Source organism: Narcine bancroftii, chromosome 2 (genome assembly GCF_036971445.1).
Source record: "Narcine bancroftii isolate sNarBan1 chromosome 2, sNarBan1.hap1, whole genome shotgun sequence".
Lineage (NCBI taxonomy): Eukaryota > Metazoa > Chordata > Chondrichthyes > Torpediniformes > Narcinidae > Narcine > Narcine bancroftii.
This window is the reverse complement of record NC_091470.1, coordinates 12,196,013-12,219,537: the sequence shown is the minus strand read 5'-3', so window position 1 is coordinate 12,219,537 and position 23,525 is coordinate 12,196,013. Positions and strand designations below refer to the sequence as shown.

General features: G+C 48.1%; 1 protein-coding gene across 3 annotated transcripts in view; it reads right to left on the bottom strand.

Moving 5' to 3' along the window:
* Positions 1-23,525, bottom strand: part of LOC138753198 (choline/ethanolamine transporter flvcr2b-like) — a 109,060-nt gene that overhangs the window by 12,610 nt on the left and 72,925 nt on the right. For all 3 annotated transcript variants that reach the window (XM_069915860.1, XM_069915859.1, XM_069915861.1), the window contains exons 6-9: positions 23,197-23,307; positions 17,127-17,232; positions 13,667-13,778; positions 8,879-8,934 (exon numbers count right to left, since the gene is read on the bottom strand). In XM_069915860.1, coding sequence (XP_069771961.1) covers positions 8,879-8,934; positions 13,667-13,778; positions 17,127-17,232; positions 23,197-23,307 — 385 coding nt within the window. The remainder of the gene's footprint in view (positions 1-8,878; positions 8,935-13,666; positions 13,779-17,126; positions 17,233-23,196; positions 23,308-23,525) is intronic.

Below are 23,525 nucleotides of genomic sequence, written 5' to 3'. Positions count from 1 at the left end.
TCCTCGGTCTCGCAAATGATCCGGAGTTCATCCGACTCCAGCTCCCTTACACAGCTTGCCAGGAGCTGTAGCTGGATGCACCTCGCAGATGAACTTGCCAGGGATCCTGCTGGTTCTCTCATGACCCCTATTCTTCTGGAGAAGCCCATCCCTGCCCTATCTGCATTCCCACTCTTAATGAAATAGAACAGTTAGAAAAACCTGTCCATACCTGGGCCTTCAGGGTTAACCTGTCCTTACCTGGGCCTTCAGGGTTAACCTGTCCTTACCTGGGCCTTCAGGGTTAACCTGTCCTTACCTGGGCCTTCAGGGTTAACCTGTCCTTACCTGGACCTTCAGGGTTAACCTGTCCTTACCTGGGCCTTCAGGGTTAACCTGTCCTTACCTGGACCTTCAGGGTTAACCTGTCCTTACCTGGGCCTTCAGGGTTAACCTGTCCTTACCTGGACCTTCAGGGTTAACCTGTCCTTACCTGAGCCTTCAGGGTTAACCTGTCCTTACCTGGGCCTTCAGGCTGAATCTTGACTTCAAATCCTGCACTTCCTCAGCCTCTGGAACCAACGTCCCAGATTCCCAATTCTACACTTGCCCCTTCGGCCCCTCCACTTGAACTGTCCCGGTGCTTTTTCAACCCTCCTCCTCTCAATGATCCTCCAGCTGCTGCCCCCTGATGGATCTGGAAAACTGTGAAAGAGGGTGTTGTGAGGGTGGGAGAATCTGCTGCCGGAGGATGTCGAACATAGGCCCTGCTCCTCTGTGGCAGGGTTGAAATCGACAGACAGTTCAGGTCAAACAAGGCCCACTTTTAACAAAGCTTTCAAGAAGCTTCCAGCCAGAGGGAATGTGAACTGGAGGCTGAACCCCCACAAGCCACAAACTGGAATAGTCTCAGTCGTTCTGTAGCCAAGTGCTAGGGAACAGAGAACACAGACTGCAGCAATCTACCTGACCACAAGGGCTGCACGAGAGTGGTGTTGGCTCAGAGAGGGGAGATGAGGGCTGTGAACCCACTGGGTGAGGCAGATGTTTCCCGAAGATTGCTGCTTTAACACCTTCCGCCCTGCAGACCTATATGCTTGCTCTGCAATGTTCATCCCCTCCAGGAGAAATCTCCCAGGTGAGCACGTTTGAGTGGCATGGGTGGGGATAGGTGCATTTACAAGAGTTACAAACCTCTGAGTGAAGACATTTCCCCTCAGCTCAGTCTCAGATTGTCTCAGCCTGAGGGACCACACAAACAGAACCGTACTGTACTTCCCAAGAACATCAGGAAGTGGCAGTAAACGATGCTGGAGAAACTCAGCTGGTCAAACAGCGTCCTTTATGTAGCAACAGTAAAGATACAGAACCGATGTTTCAGGCTTGAGTCCTTCATCAAGGTACGAGCATTAGACAGGCTCCCGTACAAAATGGTAGAGGGTGAGGGTTATTGCAGGGAAAGTTGCACACGTTACAAGCATCACATTATCACATGTTGGTTGGAGCTCAAAGGTTAGATTAGCAGTCTTTCGGTTACACAGCACAGAAAACAGACCCCTTGGCCCAGCACACCCATGCCAACCAAGACAATTACACAAGTTTGAGTTAGTGAATTGAACCCGAGGGTCCAACAGTTCTGTTGGAGGGGCTGCCTTTTGGCTATCGGGTTAAATCCAGATCTGGCTGGAGCACTGAGAAGGAGCACAGAGGTTACACAGGGTACTGGTCATTTGTCGTCTCCCTGTCAGAGATGATCTCACTACTTTCCCAAGACTCACTATGCTGCCCACTCTTCCAAAGTACCTCACTGATTCCAATACTCTTGGGAGGACGTGAAGTTGCCCAACGCATGGCTTTCTTTGTCAGCGTTCTTCAGCAAAGCCACGGGATGGTTGGAAGGACACTGGGAAATAGCAGGCACCTCTACAGCATATTCAAATGTACCAGGCCTAAGAAATGGCTTAATATTCTTCCTCTTCTCGTAGCACATAGAACTGCATTTCACGACCTGATCATCCATTCTTTCCCAGGGACACCGTGTACAGGGCAGGAATTTCTGGTCGAGCATTGATTGGGTTAGGAGTCTAAAAACTGAAGAGGAGTGCTCATAAATGTCAAAGTCTTGGCCTTACAAAGGACCCTAACATCCCAACAGCTAACCCATTGTGATGGGCTACAAAAATGGCATGCACAATATTTGTGGAGGGTAGTGAACAAATTTAATGAGATGGCACTAGACTAGACACCTAGGGTTTGGTCTATGGATGGAGATAAGAGGGAGGATGGTGTTACACAAGAACGTAAGAACTAGGAGCAGGAGGCAGCCATCTGGCCCATCGAGTCCTGCTCTGCCATTCACTGCAATCACGGCTGATCTGACGATCGGCTCATCTCCACCCACCTGCCTTTTCCCCATACCCTTTAATTTCCCTATGATGTAAAAATCTATCCAACCTTGTCTTCAATATATTTACTGAGGTAGTCTTCAATACTTCTATGGGCAGCGAATTCCACAGATGGACCCCCCCTCCCCCCAACTGGGAAAAGCAGTTCCTCCTCATCTCTGACCTAAATCTACTCCCCTGAATATTGAGGCTATGTTCCCTAGTTCTATTCTCCCCCACCAATGGAAACAAAATAGTACAGAGCAGTAAGGAGAAGGTTAGAATGCAAACAATGAAAGTTTGTAGTAAGTATTTGAATATGGATGGGCAGGTGATAGAGAAGGGAAATGCTCTGGAGGAAGATGAAGGGCAATTGGCAGGAAAAGTAAATAATGTTGTTCTTAAAGATGAGGGAAAACAGGGATTAAAAAATGGGAAATCCCTGAAATTCATATATTTTAATGCCAGGAGTATTGTAAAAAAGGTGGATGAGCTGAAGGTGTGGATTGATACTTGGAAGTATGATGTGGTAGCGATTAGTGAGACATGGTTGCAGGAGGGATGTGATTGGCAACTGAATATCCCTGGGTTTCGTTGTTTTAGGTGTGATAGAGTCGGAGGGGCAAGAGGAGGTGGGGTTGCATTGCTTGTCAGGGAAAATATTACAGCGGTGCCTAGGAAGGATAGATTAGAGGGCACATCCACGGAGGCTATTTAGGTGGAACTGAGGAGTAGGAAAGGAGAGGTTACACTTGTAGGGGTGTATTATAGACCACCCAGAGGGGACCGAGACCTAGAGGAGCAAATCTGTAGGGAGATAGTAGATATTTGTGATAAGCACAGGGTTGTAATTATGGGAGATTTTAATTTTCCACATATAGATTGGGAAACACATTCTGTGAAAGGAATGGATGGGTTAGAGTTTGTGAAATGTGTGCAAGATAGTTTTTTACAACAATATGTAGAGGTGCCGACCAGAGAAGGAGCAGTGTTAGATCTACTGTTGGCAAATGGGATGGGTCAAGTGACGGAGGTTAGTGTTGGCGAGCACTTCGGGTCCAGTGATCATAATGCCATCAGCTTCAATGTCATTATGGAAAGAGAGAAATCAGGGCCAAGGATTGAGGTTTTTGATTGGGGAAAAGCTAGATTTGAGGAGATGCGAAAGGACTTGCAGGGTGTGCATTGGGACAATTTGTTTTATGGGCAGGATGTAGTAGAGAGATGGAAGTCTTTTAAAGATCAGATTTTGAGAGTGCAAAAGCTTTATGTTCCTGTTAGGTTAAAAGGAGGGGCAAAAGGTTTGAGAGAGCCGTGGTTTTCAAGGAATATTGGAAACTTGGTTCGAAGAAAAAGGGAGGCGTACATTAGATATAAGAAGCATGGAGTTAAGGAGATGTTTGAAAGATACATTGAATGTAAGAGGAATCTTAAGAGAGGAATTAGGAAAGCTAAAAGAAGGTACGAGAAAACTATGGCAAGCAGGGTGAAAACTAATCCAAAAGAGTTCTACAAATATGTTAATGGTAAGAGGAAAGCTAGAGACAAAATTGGTCCCTTAGAAAATCAGAGTGGAAAACTGTGTGTGGAACCTAGAGAAATGGGGGAGATATTGAACAGTTTCTTTTCTTCGGTATTCACTAAGGAGAAGGATATTGGGAGATGTGGGATAAAAAAAGCAAATTGGGTAAATATGGGGAATATAGAGATTACAAAAGGTGTAGTTTTAGGGCTTTTGAAGAATATAAAGGTGGATAAGTCTCCGGGACCAGACGGGATCTTCCCCAGGACATTGAGAGAAGTGAAGGAGGAAATAGCAGAGGCTCTGGCGGTAATTTTTCAAATGTCATTAGATATGGGGATAGTGCCGGAGGATTGGCGCATTGCGCATGTGGTTCCGTTATTTAAAAAGGGTTCAAGGAGGAAGCCTGGCAACTATCGGCCTGTAAGTTTGACGTCTGTGGTAGGTAAATTAATGGAGAAAATTCTTAGAGATAGTACTTATAAACATCTGGATAGACAGGGTCTGATCAGGAGCACTCAACATGGATTTGTGGGAGGAAGGTCATGTTTGACCAATCTGATTGAATTTTTTGAAGAGGTAACTAGGAATGTGGATGAGGGTAGCGCAGTGGATGTTGTCTATATGGACTTCAGTAAGGCCTTCGATAAGGTACCACATGGAAGGTTAGTTAGGAAGGTGCAGTCTTTAGGTATAAATTTTGAGATAGTCAAATGGATTGAACATTGGCTGAAAGGGAGAGGCCAGAGAGTGGTAGTGGATAATTGTCTGTCAGGTTGGAGGCCGGTGACCAGTGGTGTGCCTCAAGGATCTGTATTGGGCCCATTGTTGTTTGTTATATACATTAATGATCTAGATGATGGGGTGGTGAATTGGATTAGTAAATATGCAGACGATACTAACATAGGTGGAATAGTGGATAATGAAGAAGGTTTTCAAGGATTGCAGAGGGATTTGGGCTGCTTAGAAAAGTGGGCTGAAAAATGGCAGATGGAATTTAATGCTGATAAGTGTGAGGTGCTTCATTTTGGTAAGAAGAATCAGAATAGGACATACGTGGTAAATGGGAGAGCATTGAGGAATACAGAAGAGCAGAAAGATTTAGGAGTGACGGTACATCGTTCCCTGAAGGTAGAAACTCACGTGAATAGGGTGGTGAAGAAGGCTTTTAGTATGCTGGCCTTTATCAATCATTGCATGGAATATAGGAGTTGGGAGGTGATGTTGAGATTGTAGAAGACGTTGGTGCGGCGTAATTTGGAGTTCTGTGTGCAGTTCTGGTCGCCTAATTATAGGAAGGATATAAACAGAGTGGAGAGAGTGCAGAGATGGTTTACCAGAATGTTGCCTGGGTTTAAGCATCTGGAGTATGGGGAGAGATTGGACAGATTGGGTCTTTATTCTTTGGAGCGTAGAAGGTTGAGAGGGGATTTGATAGAAGTATTTAAGATTATGAAAGGGATAGACAGAATGGATGTGGATAGACTATTTCCGTTAAGAGGAGGAAAGATTAAAACAAGAGGACATGAGTTAAGAATTAAGGGACAGAGGTTTAGAGGTAACATGAGGGGGAACTTCTTTACTCAGAGAGTGGTAGACGTGTGGAATGTGCTTCCGGGAGAAATAGTGGCGGCGGAGTCAATTGTATTATTTAAGAAAAGGTTGGACAGGTATATGGATGAGAGGAAGATGGAGGGTTATGGGCATTGTGCAGGGAGGTGGGATTAGAAAGGGGTGTTTGGTTCGGTGCGGACTAGAAGGGCCTAATGGCCTGTTTCCGTGCTGTAATTGTTATGTTATGTTATCTACCTATCTTATCTCTGCCTTTCATAATTTAATATATTTCTAGAAGATCCTCTCTTGTTCTTCTAATTCTGAGGAGTGAACCTGGTCGGGGGGGGGGGGGGGGGGGGGGAGGGGAACGGACCTCTCGGTGGGGGAGCATTTTGGTGAGAGTGACCACAACTCCCTGAGCTTCAACATAGCTATGGAAAAGGATATAAACAGTCAAACTGGGGAAGGGCTAATTATGATAGGATGAAGCAGGAACTAGACAGAGTAAATTGGAACAAGGGTGAAAGCACAGAGGTAACGTGGAGGGAGTTTACGGACCACTTGTTCTGGGTTCAGGATAGGTTTGTCCCACTGGGGACAGGGAAAAGATGGTGGGAAAAGGGAACCGTGGCTGATGAAACAGGTCAGGCAACTCGTCAAGAGGAAGGAAAAATATGTTAGATATAGTAAGCAGGAAACTGGAGGGGCTCAGAAATATATGGTAGCCAGGAAGGAGCTTAAGAAAGGACTTAGGAGAGCTGGAAGGGGGTATGAGAAGGCCTTGGCTTGTAGGATTAAGGAGAACCCCAGGGCGTTCTGTGTGTTTGTGAAGAACAGAAGGATGATGAGAATGAAGGTGGGGCCGATAAAGGTTAAAGGAGGCAACATGTACCTGGAGACAGAGGAGGTTGGGGAGGTCCTAAATGAATACTTTGTGTCACAAGAGAAAAGGACCTTGATCAGGGTGAGGTCAAAATTGATCAGGCCTGTGGGCTGGACTTTGTGGAGATTAAGGAAGAGGAAGTGTTGGATATTCTTAAAAAACATTAAGATTGACAAGTCCCTGGGGCCAGATGTGATGTGCCCCAGGCTGCTGTGGGAAGGGAGGGAAGAGAGAGCTGGGGCAGTAGATATGATCTTTGAATCCACTTTAGCTGCAGGATGTTGTCTGGATTAGGGAATGTGTCTTACGAGGCGAGGTTTGGGACTTTTCTTTTTGGAGTGTAGAAGAATGAGAGGAGACTTGATCGAGGTCTACAAGATTTTGAGAGGCATAGATAGGGTGGACGGCCAGCACCTGTTTCCCAGGGCACAAAGTGAAGGGAGGGGAGACGTCAGGGGTAAGTTGTTTTTTTAATAGAAACAGAGAGTTGTGGGGGCCTGGAATGCCTTCCCACGGGTGGTGGAGGAGGCTGGAACATTGGGGGCATTTAAAAGTTAAAAAACATGGATGCAAGAAAAATAGAGGATTACGAGTGTGAGGTGGGGAAGTTGGGAAGGTTTATGTAGGATAGCACCACATCAAGGACTGAAGGGACTGCACTGTAATGTTCTATGTTTTTTAATGTCCAACCTCTGAACCACCAGAAGTTGAGATATTAATGTCGATGTTAACTGCTCTGACAAAGTTGCCCTGTTGTTGACGGAGGGCAGGGTGGCTGAAAGGCTTCCAGGGCTTCACCAAAGAAGCAGGGAGGTCGAGTTGAACCTGCTGGCTTTTGGTCAGAAGTGACTAATTCGGCTCATCACGTTCAAATTATTGAAGGAGAACTATCTTCACAGTGCGGTTAACAGAATGCAGAAGAAATTCCAGCGTTAGGGATTTCTGCAGCAAGTGTGAAGCTGCAATGTCCACTTGGATCAGGGAGTCTCACTCCCTTCCTGAATAAGTGGCTTTGTGCACCAGCTGCGGCCAGTCATTATAAAGAGTTGGCTGCCCACCCTGCTCGTGCATTCTCAACTTCCATTTCCAGATCCTTCTTTAACCATGTGCATGTGGGAAAAGGCATTCTCTCTGGCACAAGCCACATCTTTCTAATGAGATCCATCAGATTGACTGTAATGGGCTTGAACGCGAGACAAGGAGCACATGTTACCAGGGAACGTCCCGAGGACCAGGCCTGCTCACTCAGAAAGACGAGAAGGTGTGGAGGGAACGTGAGGAAGAAATGTTTGGTCAGAGATGTGTAGCATTGGGTCTGAGCATCTTCACACTGGCCTTCATCTTACCGGGTTGACCACATTAGGACCAAATCGTTCAGACCCCGACTATTCAATTATTGTATCTGAATTCATCATCACCTCAGCCATGGTTATGACAAATTTCTGTCTGCCTTAAAGCCAATGTAAGGCAATTCCATGGAAAATTGCATTTCTGTTTTATTACACAACAATAAACAGTATCTGATCAGATCTCAGACCCAGAATTCCAGATATCATTCATTCCATGTCAAACAAAATCCTCATCAGTTTTCAGATGGTTAAATATTCAAGAAAATGACAAGGGTTGTTGGAAAAATGATTCTGAGCTCATGTTCCTGTAGTACCAGAACAATCAGAGATGTCCTGCCACCGTTGGTCTTGAAGCACCAGGCACCGACGCGGGGAGACCAGGAGCAGCAGGCACCAACACGGAGACAAGAGGGAACCAACACAGGAAGACCAGGGGAGGAGTGGGCACCAACGCGCGGAGACCGGGTGCACCATCGAGGGGATACTGGGGAAGGTGAGGGAACTGACGTGGGGAAACCGGGAGACGTGGAGACTGGGGGGGGGAGGGGGGAGGTCTAGGGCACCAACGTGGGGAGACCAGCGGGGGGGCGAGGGCACAGACACGGGGAGATGGGGGGGCAAGGGCACCGACACAGGGAGACGGGGGGGGCAAGGGGACTGATGCGAGGAGACCGGAGGAGCAGAGGGGAGGCACCGACGCGGGGGAGCAGAGGGCAGGCACCGACGCGGGGGAGCAGAGGGCAGGCACCGACGCGGGGGAGCAGAGGGCAGGCACCGACGCGGGGGAGCAGAGGGCAGGCACCGACGCGGGGGAGCAGAGGGCAGGCACCGACGCGGGGGAGCAGAGGGCAGGCACCGACGCGGGGGAGCAGAGGGCAGGCACCGACGCGGGGGAGCAGAGGGCAGGCACCGACGCGGGGGAGCAGAGGGCAGGCACCGACGCGGGGGAGCAGAGGGCAGGCACCGACGCGGGGGAGCAGAGGGCAGGCACCGACGCGGGGGAGCAGAGGGCAGGCACCGACGCGGGGGAGCAGAGGGCAGGCACCGACGCGGGGGAGCAGAGGGGAGGCACCGACGCGGAGAGACCAGGGGAGCAGAGGGCAGGCACCGACGCGAGGAGACCGGGGGAGCAGAGGGCACTGTCGTGGGGAGACCAGGGGTGCAGAGGGCAGGCACCGACATGGGGAGACCTGGTTGGTTTACTCACAGGTTTTTCTGCATACAGGTTTGCCCTCATTCTCTTGAGATCCGATTTAATTAAAGCTGTAGAAAGGGAGGACAGGGTTAGTTTCTCCTCCTTCTCCACCATCATCTGTTTTTATTTTACTCAAAACTAATTGTAATCAGGAATGACTGTCTGGAGCATCAATAATGTAAAGTAGGGAACAGCTGATTCTGGGGATACCAGCAAACAGATGGCCGCTCCGCTGGAGCTATTGGACTCAGAATAGCAGGGAGTATCCTATCAACCAGTGTGGTGCCCTTGAGAGATTAATGGATTTGGACTCCATTTGCCATTTTTTTCCCCAACTCTGCATCCTGTTATATCCTCTTGTAACCTTCACCAACCTTCAGCTCCATCCACAACTCCTCCAACCTTCGTATCATCCACAAACTTACTGACCCTTCCTTCCGCCTCTTCATCCAGCTCATTTATAAAAATCATAAAGAGCAGGGGACCCAGAACAGATCCCTGCGACACTCCACTAGTCACCGACCTCCAGGCAGAAAACTTTCCTTTCACTACTACTCTCTGCTTTCTTCCTACAAGCCAATTTTTTATTCACACGGCCAAGGTTCCACTGATCCCATGACTAATGAATTTCTGGATGAGTCTCTCGTGGGGAACCTTGTCAAATACCTTGCTAAAATCCATGTAGTCCACATCTACCAACCGACCCTCATCAATTTCTTTTGTTACCACCTCAAAAAACTCAATTAGGCTTGTGAAGAATGACCTTCCCTTCACAAAGCCCTGCTGCCTATCCTTGAGTAGACTGGATGTCTCCAAATGCTCATTGATCCTGTCCTTAAGAACCCTCTCCAATAGTTTACACACCCCTGACGTAAGACTCACCGGTCAATAATGCCCAGGATTCTCCCCATTACTTTTTTTAAACAAGGGACTACATTTACCATTCTCAAATCCTCCGGCACCCCCCCCCCACCCCCAAAGAGGATTCAAAGATCATAGCTCCTGCCCCAGCCATCTCTTCCCTCCCATCCCACAGCAGCCTGGGGTATATATATCCAGCCCTAGGGACTTATCAATGTAGATGTTTTAAGAAGATCCTGTCTCGTGAGTTGTTGACAGCAGGTTCAATTTTATTAGCAAGATTCATTTGAGGTGACTTCATAAGCAGTGCCCGATCCCAAAACAGAGAGGATGAATTCAATGGAGCAGTTGGAGGAGCATGGGCTCACCGACCAGAGGTTCAACGACCGTTTCCTCCGCCTCTGTTCCCTCCTCTCGAGGCTGCAGCACTGGTGCTTGTTCAAGCCCCACAGCCAGTGCAGCCTCTTGCACCGCGGGAACAGAGGCCTGTGCCCAGACCTCGACCTCTGGTAAGAATGGAGCAAATCATGAAACTGGACAGGCTTTAGGTCGACCCACGAGCCCTAAAGGCCGTGACTATCAGAGCATTGGCTGCAGTGCCTGGAATCATTTTTAAATGTGGCTAGGATAGTGGATGAAGAGCAGAAGCTACTCCTACTTCTATCCGGATGGGCACCAAGGCCTGCGTATTGATAAGGGACAAAGAGACATATTCGGCTGCTCTGACAGAACAATCTGTGGGCCAGCAGACACTTGCTTGGCTACTCACAAGCAGCAGGCCCCAGGCCCCTGACCCTTCATGACTTGGGGAGAGTGTGTTAAAGGAGAGTGGAATCTGCAGAAGAACTTGTTGATTTTCTGGTCCTGGGCTCATTGGTCTCTGGAGTGAAATCAAACTATGTAAGACAGCAGCTGCTAGAGACGGCTGAGCGGGATTTAAATCAAGCTACAAGAATCATCGAGTCTTTAGACCTTGGGTTGGTGGGGGGGGAGATAACTCCTCGTCTGAACTGGTGGCTGAATCATGGCCATGTGCCCCTACTCTACTAAATACCCTGTTGAACTGCCCAAATGGTCAGACTCGAGACTCGGCCGGTGACCCTGTTGCGGCTGCAGTTCCACGAAATCAGCTGAAATGCTACTTCGATGCTTTGCGAGAGTGGCTGCATGTTACATGTAGCAAGAGGGGTCAAAATGGAAAGGTCTGCAGAGGGCTCTCTAAAAGGACCCCCCCCCCAAACTGCTTTTCTCTCTGGGGAAGAGCAGAAGCAACCATCAATCCCTTCTGCCCACTCATCTCAAAAATCAACTGCTTGGCTCACGATGCTTTGCACGCGTCTAGTGGGACAGCATCCCCTAGAGACAAGCAACATGGAGAACAGACCACGATGCTAATCTCAACAAACTTCTCCAAGTCGCCCAGAACCTAAACCTCACCTACAATGAACAAAAGTGTATTTCCCATGCAACTAAATGGTCCATCCTGGGCTATGTGGTCAAAGATGGTGTGATCAGCCAGATCCCTCTCATAGAACTACCGGTCCCTACAACTCCAAGCCCTTAAAAGCAGTCTGGAATCTTTCTCCTGCTATGCCCGGCGGGTCCCTCACTACGCCGACAAAGCCCAACCTCATCAAAATGCCCTCTTTCCCCTCTCAGAACAAGCTCTTGCTGCTTTCACTAACATCAAGCAAACATTGCCAGAGCCTCCACACACACTATCGATGAATGTAAGTGACACCTTAGATTTTGCCCTGGCCTGCTCCCTTAGATAAGTGAGCAGATCCGATGCTGCCTTCTCCCACACCCTGCAGGGCCCTGAAATACTACACTCCTCAGTAGAAAGAGGCTTAGGCAATTGACAAAGCTATTAGACACTGGCGGCATCATCTAGCAGGTAGATGGTTCACCCTAGTCACCAGCTGATGATCAATGGCCTTCATGATCAACAACCAGGCTCGTAGCAAAATTAAAAATGACAAAATACTCCGCTGAAGAGTGGAACTATCTACCTTCAACTATGACATCCTATACTGCCCGGGCAAACTCAATGAACCCTCCGATGCCTTATCCAGAGGTTCTTGTGAGGATCGCGCAGTCACTCACAATTGCCAAATCTGCACAGAACGCAAACCACAGTTTTACCAACCACCACACACCAACCTCATCAAATCCACCCGTCCCTTCAAACGCCTCAGTATTAACTTCAAAGGGCCCCTACCTTCCACTAACGCCAACACATACATCCTCACCGTTATCAATAAGTTCTCCAGTTTCCAATTCCCTGCAAGGACAAAATCGATCCGCTCTTCTCCCTGTTCGGAATCATACACAGCGAGAGGGATCCTCCTTCATGAGTGACCAACTCTGCCAGTGCCCACTGGTCAGCAGCTGTACCACCAGCTACAACCCACAAGGTAGAGAGAACCCCACGATCTGGAAGGCCATACTTCTGGCTCTCAAAACTAAATGCCTCCCTGTCTCCCGCGGGCAGGAACTTCTCCCAACCGCACCACATTCCATCTGCTCCCTCCTTTGCATGGCCACCAATGTGACATCTCACGAACATAGGTTTTCTTTCCCAAGGAAATCGACTATTGGAACGACTATGCCCAGCTGGCTCATGACCCCCGGAACCGTGCTGCTCAAACATTATGTCAGACCCCACAAATCAGATCCATCAGTCAGAACAGTTTGAATCCTTCATGCCACATGATGCCTTTGTTGCTTTTCCAGATGGGGCGGAGGACACCGTATTTGTCCAATACCTCGTACCAGCTGGGGTGCCTGAGTCTCCACCTCCACCCCAATCTCTACCACCTCAAAGACCCAGGACACCCACACAAGTACCACATGGCACCCAACCACCTAACTCTTGTGGCCATGAGGATGAACCATTCTCAACCCCTTCAAGGGGCTCTTCACCCCACCACGTCCAAGAATCTAACCTTACTCCTACAGACGACAGCACCGAACATCCACGCCATCATTTTCACTGTCACCAATGACACTGACCACTGGACCTTCTCCAACTCAGGTACCATTACAAGAGTCTCCAACTCAAATCTCACCCACACAGGAGCTGAGACACTCCAGACGTCACCGTCAGACTCAACTTGGACTCACATCTACAAACATACCACTTGTGTACTCTTAATTTAGCCTTTAGCCCATTATTTTCCCAGTTGGTCATGGCTTTTGTTGTTTTGAAAAAAAGGTGAGGGGGAGGCTGGTGATCCTTGGAACATTACATCCTCGTATGTAGGATGGAGTTACTTGCTGCTGGCTGATATGGAGGAGCAGTGCTACAGGCTGACAGGGGGAAGTACCCCACCCTCCCCTCCCCCCGCAAGCACAAGTGTTCCTGTCCACAGCTCTCAGCTTAGATTGGGACTAGCCTCGTGGATGGCCAACACTGCCATGTTCTTGCTAATAAAAAGCCCATCACTTCTGACCCGTGAATTATTGACTGCGGTTCAATCAGTTAATTAAATAATTATTTTGTTTAAACTTTAAATATCTGTAATACATTTCCCCAACTTGGCAGCATTTTTGTTTACCAAATTCCCAACTTTCCAACGTGTCTCCACCCTCAACAATGAGACGTAACCTCACCTACCCCTGGCTGTTACCGATGACCCTCTGCTTGGCTACACACACTGAATGTTCAGGACCTGATTGTGATACAAGTCTCAGTTTAGATATAAAGCAGAGAGGTTGGTACCAGAATAGTGTGATCTGGAGGGAATTCCCCATTCGGTGCAGTCAGACAACATCGAGCACACAATTTATTGCACACCCTGGAATGGGTGTTTACATTCAAAATCCATTTCATAAACTAATTATGGATTTATAGCAAAATCTAACAATTCACCACATTGTTTTATCGCAGCAAATGGTGTGAACACAAGTTCAGGATCTATGTAAACTCACTCTTACCTGTTAAAACTGTTCCCACAAAGAGAAATACAAAAATTAAAATGTTTCCTGCCCGAGTCCCAAACTGATCAATTAATTTCCCCTGTGAGATCGTGAGGATGATTCCAAATATCTAAAAGATAAAAATTAGGAATTTTAGGTCACCTCAGCAGTGTTGCAACTTTCTTAAATTTTATTGATTTTTGAGATTAGAAGTAGGCACATTTTATAAATTCAGACTCAAAACTACATGAAACACGACAGAACGACAGAGAGAGGCAGCGATACAGGGGCGCGCGCGAGGGAGCGATACAGGGGCGCGCGCGAGGGAGCGATACAGGGGCGCGCGCGAGGGAGCGATACAGGGGCGCGCGCGAGGGAGCGATACAGGGGCGCGCGCGAGGGAGCGATACAGGGGCGCGCGCGAGGGAGCGATAGAGGGGCGCGCGCGAGGGAGCGATAGAGGGGCGCGCGCGAGGGAGCGATACAGGGGCGCGCGCGAGGGAGCGATACAGGGGCGCGCGCGAGGGAGCGATACAGGGGCGCGCGCGAGGGAGCGATACAGGGGCGCGCGCGAGGGAGCGATACAGGGGCGCGCGCGAGGGAGCGATACAGGGGCGCGCGCGAGGGAGCGATACAGGGGCGCGCGCGAGGGAGCGATACAGGGGCGCGCGCGAGGGAGCGATACAGGGGGGCGCGCGAGGGAGCTCAAGAAAGCTCAGGGTCCTGTCAGGGTAACGGGATAGGGAAACCTGGACTTTGAGGGATACTGGGGGCTGTATACAGAGAAAGGGAAGTTCCTAAATGTAAGGACACAAGTGACTGTAGGTTCAAGACACATAGGGCAGGCAGCAACCGTAGAGGGAAATGGAGAGTCATCACTCCACATCAGGACTCTTCACCTGGATGGTCAGACCTCAGCTGGAGGACTGCTGTTCTGGTCACCATGGTACAGGAATGGTGTGAGAGAACAGGAGAGGGTGGAGAGGAGACTTACCCAGACACTGCAGCTCAGTTATGTGGAGAGACGGAGATCAGTGGAGGAGTCTAGGAGTTCTATAAAATGATTAAGGCTGCAGATTGGGTAAACCCCACATCAGAGGAAGATAAAACTAGAGACATACCTGGGGCTGGGGGTGGGTAAAAGATGTGACATATCTGAGGGGCAACTCCCTCTCCCAGTCCCTGAAACACTCTGCTGGAGAGAAAAGTTGCAGCTGGGTCACTGACAACATTGAAGACCTGTATCACTAAGGCAGAGGGGGAGCGTGCAGGGAGATGGAATTAACATGGATCAGCTGGGTAGAATGACTCCATGACACTGACCAAGGGCTGATGGGGAAACAAAGCAGGACAAAGGCAGGGTGCTGGGTTGCCACAGGCCGTGCCAATGGAGACAGATGGTACTGAGATGGACGATGCAGGACAGGGCACACATGAATACCACAAGGCAAAGTAGCGATCGATGGTCTGAATAAACACGTTAACTATTCAGGAAGGCTGTCTGTCAGCAACAATATCAGTGACAAAAAGCCCCAGGCATTACCAACTTCACCCGAAGATTTGTAAGGACAGCATGCCAAAGAAGACAATGTGGATATTGCCCATTTGGAGACCACGGATGATGGCCAGGGCAGGGACATCAGGGAATCGAAGGAGACCAGACCTGAGGAAGAAATTCCAGTACGATCTCCACAGGGCCATCAGGGAATCTGAGATGACAGAACACCAGGCTCTTGTCCCACAAGAACATCGTGGACACGTAGTCATGAGGACAGGGCATATACATTATCACAGAGTGCAAGGCAAGACCACAAAGTAAAGGGAACCTCAGCACAGTCCTGACCAGCCCAACGTACTAGGAAGAGGAGGCCCAGTGAGTCAGTAATGTCCATCTCAACTACTTCATGGTCAGGACAGACATCTGGAGAGTGGAGGTGAGGAAAGCAACTGGTCCAGACAGAGGGGCGGGGGTACTGATAGCCAATCCGATCAATTGGTGGGTGGATTTACAGACAATGTTACACTAGGTCAAAGTTTCCCCAAATCATCCTCCACCTCCTGCTTCACCTTGTACAAAATCTTTTGCAACTTACACCCCTTTGTTCCTCTGGCCAGCAGAGTAAAGCAGGAATGGCAAAGTAAAGGCACCCTGACTGGTTGCATCACTGTACCAATGCCTGCAACATCACGGACACCAGACTTCACTCCATCGAGGATGTCTACAAGACGTGGAGTGTCAAGAAAGCAGCCTGTCCTTGAGGACCCCCACCACCCAGGCCTGTCCTCTTCACTCTGCTACCATCAGGAAGGAGGGACAGGAGCCTGAAGATAAGCACCTAGCAGCACAAGGACGGCTTCTTACCCTCCGCCACTAGATTCCTGAACGGACAATGACTTCCAGACACTGCCTCTACTTTTACACTAAAGTATTAAAAAAATTAATTTATAGCAATATTTGCACCTGTGATGCAACAAATTTCATATGTTGACCTGACAACAAATTCTGATTCTGTCCCAAATTAAGCCAATCCTTCCCACCAATTTAACCTGAGGTACATTTTCAAACCAGATTATAACACTGAAAACCTCAGGTACACTATCTGCTGGCAGCCCCCCGACCCCTCCAGCTCCTCTCTGTTCACTCAGGGATCCAGCACCCTGCCGTCCTCGGAAGGTCGCTTCTCATTTTACCACAAACTGGATTCCTTTCCCTGCCCCTCAAAGACCAACAGCAATCAAATTCAAACACAAATATTGATCAGATCTATGGATGGGTTCCAAGATAACTCTGGCACCAAGTTGCCCGGAGACGTGAAGGTGGTCAGACTTTAGCTGGCATCAATGGTGAAAAATTAGGTCACCGATTTCCTCCCAGTGGCACCGTTCATTGTAGTTCCAAATCACCGGTGAGCAAAGTCTGACCGAAGAGAACATTTCAAAAAAAGCTGGAGGAACTCAGCCAGTCTCACAGAAGTAAAGACCTTTAACCAATATTTCATTCCTGAGCCCTTCCTCACAGTGTTTTCACTACAATCACAGCATCTGCACAAACTGGTGTTAGTAAAAATCCAGCAACACAAGTGGAACATCCAGACTAACAATGAATCAGGTGTTAATAGGAGCCATCGGTGACTCCAAGAACCATCGGGCAACAGGAAACTATGAGAAATGAATAAGGAGAGAGAGCTGCCCTGTGAACAGAGCTCAATGTGACCCAAGGGGCACATGGAGGAGCACGACCTTGGGGGGTAGGGGGAAAAATGTGGGACGCAGTGGGGGCAGGTTGGAGTGCAACAGGGCGCGGGGAGGCACGGGCCCACCCTGGGGCGCGGGGAGGCACGGGCCCACCCTGGGGCGCGGGGAGGCACGGGCCCACCCTGGGGCGCGGGGAGGCACGGGCCCACCCTGGGCAGCACCTCCATCACACAACATCCCAGAAGTAAGTGTGAGACCAATGAACAGATGGGCCCACTCTTACCTGTGCTGACTCGTTAAGCAGTCCCGAAGATGTCCCCTCAGATTCAGGGTAAGTGAGTTCCGCAGCAAACTCAAAGCCAAGTGGTAGGTAACCAGTCATAAAGAACCTGATTATGGAATAGGGTCAATCCACAAGACAATCAGACATCAGATCAGAAATAGGCCAGTCAGCCCCACCATTTAATCGTGAGCTGATCCATTTCCCTCCTCCCCATAACCTTTGATACCCTGGCTAATCAAGAACCCAATCTCCACCTTAAATAACCCAATGGCCCGACCTCCACAACTGCCTGTGGTTACAAATTCAACAGATTCACCTCCCTCTGGCTGAAGAAATTCCTCTGCATCTCTGTTCAAGGAAAACACCCTTCAATCCTGAAGTTGTGCCCTCTCGTCCTGGGCTCTCCCCCCGTTCAAATATATTCCTTATTCAATTGACTGTGCATCCAGGGTGTTGGTTTATTAGTAGAGGTTCACCTTAAAGTTTTGTCATTAGTTATTGGCAGTTATTGCAAACTAAACAAGCATCAGTTAGCATGGATTATGAATTTTGCTTTAAACTCTTCTTGGGAAATGAGGATTAAAGACGTTCCAAGGCAGAATGAGTGAGGATTTCCTTCAGGAACAGCGCACTCCAGCTGCTGGGTCATTGCAGTGGGCTCTCACGTGGGCAAGTCCGAATGCGACGCCGAGAAAACAGCAGTAGGTTCGTGACGTTGAAGGAGAGGGTTCAGCAAGGCTATCACTGGGGGAACCTGCCCATTGCAAGTGTCACTTGGGCATTAGTTTATTGGTCTGGAGCAGTCATTCTGAACGGGGACCCTATAGCACCTCCCCCCCACACCCTGTGCCACACAACATTTCCTCGCGTATCATAAACATTGTTCATTCTTTTGTTTTATGTCAGCAGGAGGCACAATGTCATTGCAGCGCCAGCAATCGGGACCGGGGTTCGAACCCCGCGCTGTCTGTAAGGAGTTTGTATGTTCTCCCTGTAGCTGCATGGATTTTTCACAGGGGTTTCCTCCCACCGTTCAAAATGTACTGGGGGTGTAGGTTCAGTGGGTGGCACAGACTCATGGGCTGGAAGGGCCTGTTACCGTGGGCCAGAAGGGCTTGTTACTGTGTTGTATGTCTACATTTCAATTGGGTGACACAGGCTTGTGGGCCGAAAAGGCCTGTTACCGTGGGCCGGAAGGGCCTGTTACCGTGGGCCGGAAGGGCCTGTTACCGTGGGCCGGAAGGGCCTGTTACCGTGGGCCGGAAGGGCCTGTTACCGTGGGCCGGAAGGGCCTGTTACCGTGGGCCGGAAGGGCCTGTTACCGTGGGCCGGAAGGGCCTGTTACCGTGGGCCGGAAGGGCCTGTTACCGTGGGCCGGAAGGGCCTGTTACCGTGGGCCGGAAGGGCCTGTTACCGTGGGCCGGAAGGGCCTGTTACCGTGGGCCGGAAGGGCCTGTTACCGTGGGCCGGAAGGGCCTGTTACCGTGGGCCGGAAGGGCCTGTTACCGTGGGCCGGAAGGGCCTGTTACCGTGGGCCGGAAGGGCCTGTTACCGTGGGCCGGAAGGGCCTGTTACCGTGGGCCGGAAGGGCCTGTTACCGTGTTGTATGTCTACATTTCAATGCTTGGTCTTCACAGGACAACTAAACTGTCAGTCACGGAGGAAGAAAGAGCAAATTTATAATATCTAAATGAACAGAAAAAGAGCTACATCTAAGTAAATGATAAGTATATACTCGTCTCCAAAAGAATAAACAAACTTTGAAATAAAAATCAGAAAGTGCTCGAAATATTCTCTGTTGGAGCAAGTAGAATGAACTGAATCATGAAGAATTAAAACAGAAAGAGCAAATCCACCCACCTTCACTGTTGGTGGGAAAAGAATCAGTAGGGTCGATGGGCAACCCGTAACAGCGGAGGACGAACGAGAGGGTGTGGAACGGAGATCTGTGTGATGAGGACATTTGGATCCCCCTACAGGAAGTAATGAGTCAAGCAAGGGCACAGGACATGGCAAATGGAATTTAATGTAGGAAAATGTGAAGTCACATTCTTTGGGTCAGTAAGTGTGCAGATGTCATGAAGGTTGAAGGTGCTGAGGATAGTAAAAGGTTGTTGTACAACAGGATGCAGAGTTGGGTGGAAAAGTGGCAGATGGAGTTGAATCCAGAGAAGGGTGCAGTCTGGAAGGTCGAACCTGAAGGCTGAGTATCTAGTCAATAGAACCATAGGCTACAGCACAGAAACAGGCCTCACCTTGTCTGGGCCAAAACAGTTTTTTTATTTTGGCTTAGTGCATCCAATCCATAGCCCCCCACACCTCTCCCATCCATGTACCTGTCCAAATTCTTCTTCAGTGTTAAAATTAAACCCACATTTAACACTGAATTAGAATCAACATGGAGCTCAGTCACATGTTAATAGCAAGATTCTCAAGTCAGAAGGAACAGAGAGACTTGGGATCTAGGTCCATAGATCCCTCAAGGTTACCAGATATGTTGATTGGTTTGTTTAAAAAAAAAGCATATGATGTGCTGGGCTTCATTAGTCAGGGGATTGAGGTCAGGAGCTGTGAGGTAATGTTGCAGCTTTGTAAAACTCTGGTGAGACCACACTTGGGAGTACTGTGTCCAGTTCTGCTCTCCTCATTACAGGAACGACGTAGATGCTGTAGAGAGGGTGACAAGGTGATTGCATGGATTGGAAAACTCGTCTTATTAGGAAAGATTTGAGTGAGGTACGGCTTTTCTCTTTGGAATGAAGAAGGATGAGAGGTCTACAAGTTTATGAGAGGCATAGATACCAGAGGACATCTGTACAGGGCGACGTCAGGATGAGTTTTTTTAAAAAGCACAAAGCCTGGAATGTGCTGTGAGGGATGGTGGTAGAGGCTGGTACTATGGGGACAATTAAAAGACTCTTAGGCATATGGATGTAAGAAAGATAGAGGGTTATGGGTGTGAAGTGGGGAGGTTTAGTTTGTTGAGTGAGTTTAGTCCAGAGGAAATGAGATAACCCAGTAAATGTAAAAAAAAATGCAGGCAGGTGCAGAAGGATTGGTTGCTGCTATTGGAGAGGTTGATTTTTTTTTAAATTTAGACATACAGCACAGTAACAGGCCCTTTTGACCTTTGAGCCCAGGCTTCCCAATTACACCCAATTAACCTACAACCCCAGTATGCTTTGAATTAAAAATAATTTATGGGTTTCTTGGATTACATAGAACAGCTATTTCCTCCTCTCAATCTGGCAAAGCCCCAGCCCTGGATGGTTAACACCGCTGAGTGTTTCTAAATGCTTTGCCTTGGTTGTGTAGGTGTTTAACGATTCTGTATCCCTTGGAACTTTGTCACAGACATTTAATGAAGCATCATTTTCATTTATCCCCAAGAAAGATGAGGACCTTTTAGATTGAGCTCCCTATAGACCAATATCACATTGTTGAATGTTGATTCCAAAATTCTTTCTAAGATTTTAGCTTTCAGATTGGAAAATATACTTCCTCAGATCATTTCTATGGGCAAAACAAGATTTATAAAGAAACATTATTCACATTTTAATATCTGTAGGTTAATGAATATTTACTCTCCATTGAGCTAGATTCCCGAACGTACAGTAACATTAGACGCAGAAAAGGCTTTCAAAGGATTGAAATGAAATATCTGTTTGAAATTTTGGAAAGATTCATCTTTAGTTTTATTTCATGGATTAATTCGATCCATCATGTTCCTGTGACTTCAGTAATTACTAACAATCTAAAATCCTCTCTTTAATCTGCTCCGAGGAACTAGACAGTTCCAGCCTTTTAACCCTTAGTGAAAAGACTTTGTCACTCTAGTGGTATTCAGGGTATTAAAAGAGATGAAATTCATAACGTATCTTTAATTTTCTCCCTTTGATTGACGACGTGAAACAAACACTTCCATTGGCCGTAACTTTGATAGATGATATAAATGGTAGATGATATAAATAGATATAATAATAGATGATATAATAAGATAATAGATGATATAAATGATCATTTTACCCACATTTTTGTACAAATCAATTTTTGATAATAATTGACTCTAAAATGTATTATGTCCGGAATAATAAGAATGCCAGGTTGAGTACATTACCCGATCTTAGATTTAATCACTGGGCCTGCTAATATTCGATCTATTATTTTCAGGGTATATTGTTCTGACAAACCCAAATGCCCTCATTGGACAGGTTTGGAATTGAACTCCGTGGCGAGGTTTAGCAGCCTCTTTATGGGGGGCAGCTCTTCCTCTTAATCTTTGACTAGTTAACAAACCTTCAACCCAATACTTAAATGTACAGTACAGACTTGGTTTCAATTTCACAATTTTTTTTGATTTTAAAAATTTTAGTTGATAAAGTACTATTTATCTGAACTACTTTTTCCTCATCATCTATAATGGATCGAGCCTTTAAGGAAAATCAAAGGAATTGTCTATTTTTCGGATCTGTTTATAGACAGGTTTAATGTCTTTTGATCTAATGTCTAACAAACATAATATACCCAAGTCACATTTTTTAAGATCGGTTTGAGAAAGTTTTTTGAATAAGATATAGCCGAAATATCAGCACAAGTGAAATGTCCAGACCAACAATGAATCAGGCGTTAATAGGAGCCATTGGTGACCCCAAGAATGATCGGGCAACAGGAAACTGTGTGAAATGACAAAGGGGGGAGAGCTGGCCTGCGAACAGAGCTCAATGTGACCCAAGGGGCGCATGGAGGAGCACGGGGGGGGGGGGGGGGGCGGGTGGGGGAGAAAACATGGGACGCAGTGGGAGCAGGTTAGAGTGGGCCAGGGCAGGTGGGAGGAGTAGAACTGGGGGGCACACAGGCTCACCCTGGGGTGCCGGGAGATACAGGCCTGTAATGTTCTATATTTCTTAAAAATAGAGGATCAGCTCACCTGTTCCTGGGGACATAACTTTTCAGTCCTATTATTGGAACGGCTCAGTTAGCGAAGGAGTTAGGGCAATGCTGTTACAGCGCCAGTAACCCCGGTTCGAATCCCGCACTGTCTGCAAGGAGTTCTCCCCGTGTCTGTGTGGGTTTTCTCAGGGGCTCCGGTTTCCTCCCACCCTTCAAAATGTACAGGGGTGCAGGTTAATTGGGTGTGATTAGGTGGCACGGGCTTGTAGCCCAGAAGGGACCTGTTGCTGTGCATCCACATTTAAAAACTTTCACCACTACTGCATCATTTGACATCTGTACAAAGTGAAGTGAGGGAAGTTTAGGGAAGGCATTAGAGGTGTGACTTTTTTTTAAAAGAAACACAGGGAAATGTTTTTATCTTACATAGTGTGATGGAACACGATCCTGCGGGCATATCCTCCCTGGGCCAGGCAGGTTAGCCTGCCTTCTGTACCTGTCGCCCCTCCCCATAAGATCCCCAATAAAGGCTGAGAGCCCTAGTCCCCTCTCTCATACCTGCCTTGGATGTAGAGGCACATCTGGGTCTTTTGATCAATAAAGCCTTTGGCTGTCTGCTTCGTCTCAGGGTGGGGTGGGGGTGGGGGTCATTGACCCTGCTACACACAGAGTGGTGGGGGTCTGGAATGCCTTGCCAGAGGTGGTGGTGGAGGCTGGAATATTAGGGGCATTTAAGAGACTCATGGATGGAAGACAAATAGAGGGTTACAGGGTAGGGAGGGTTTAGTACTTTCAGGTTGGTGCAACATTGAGGGCCGAAGGGCCTGTATTGAGGGCCGAAGGGCCTGTACTGTGGGCCGAAGGGCCTGTACTGTGGTGTTCTATGCACTAATGTTCAATTTGAGCTTCTGATTCACTCGTGTCATCCGGCATTTCTGAGAGGTTTTCAATTTCTTTCATGAAGACAGGAAAAATCTATTTTCAGCTTTTCCTTGTTGCCTGCCATCTCCTTCCATCTCTGTCTGGATGGAATCACGTTAATTTTGGCCCATCCTTTCTGTTTTATTGTGTGTTACCCATGGATGAAATTATCCCTGTCGAGCCATCCTCCCACCTCACAGTCTGGTGAGTAAAAGGCTCTGCATCTGCCGGGATATATTTGTATCCAGCGGCGACTTACCCCAGCACTCCTCCAGTAACGAAGAGAACCCACAGGTGACCAAGGTCAAGTGTGAATGTGAAGACCACCATCCCTGCAAAGGACAGGAAGTAAACAGCCATGATGGTCTGTCTGAGGAGAGAGAGAGAGAGAGGGAATCAACGTCAGAGCATAACTGTTGCACAAGCGACCCACATTGAACAGGGCATTAGCGTTGGTGAGTCCTGCAATACTCTGCAGGGAAGGGCAGTCTCTGACCGATGTGCAGCCATCAACTTGAAGTGGTTTTTAACTGGTTTCTGCCCTGGACAATTTTTCAACCTCCTGGAAACCACTTTCCTTTGTGGTCG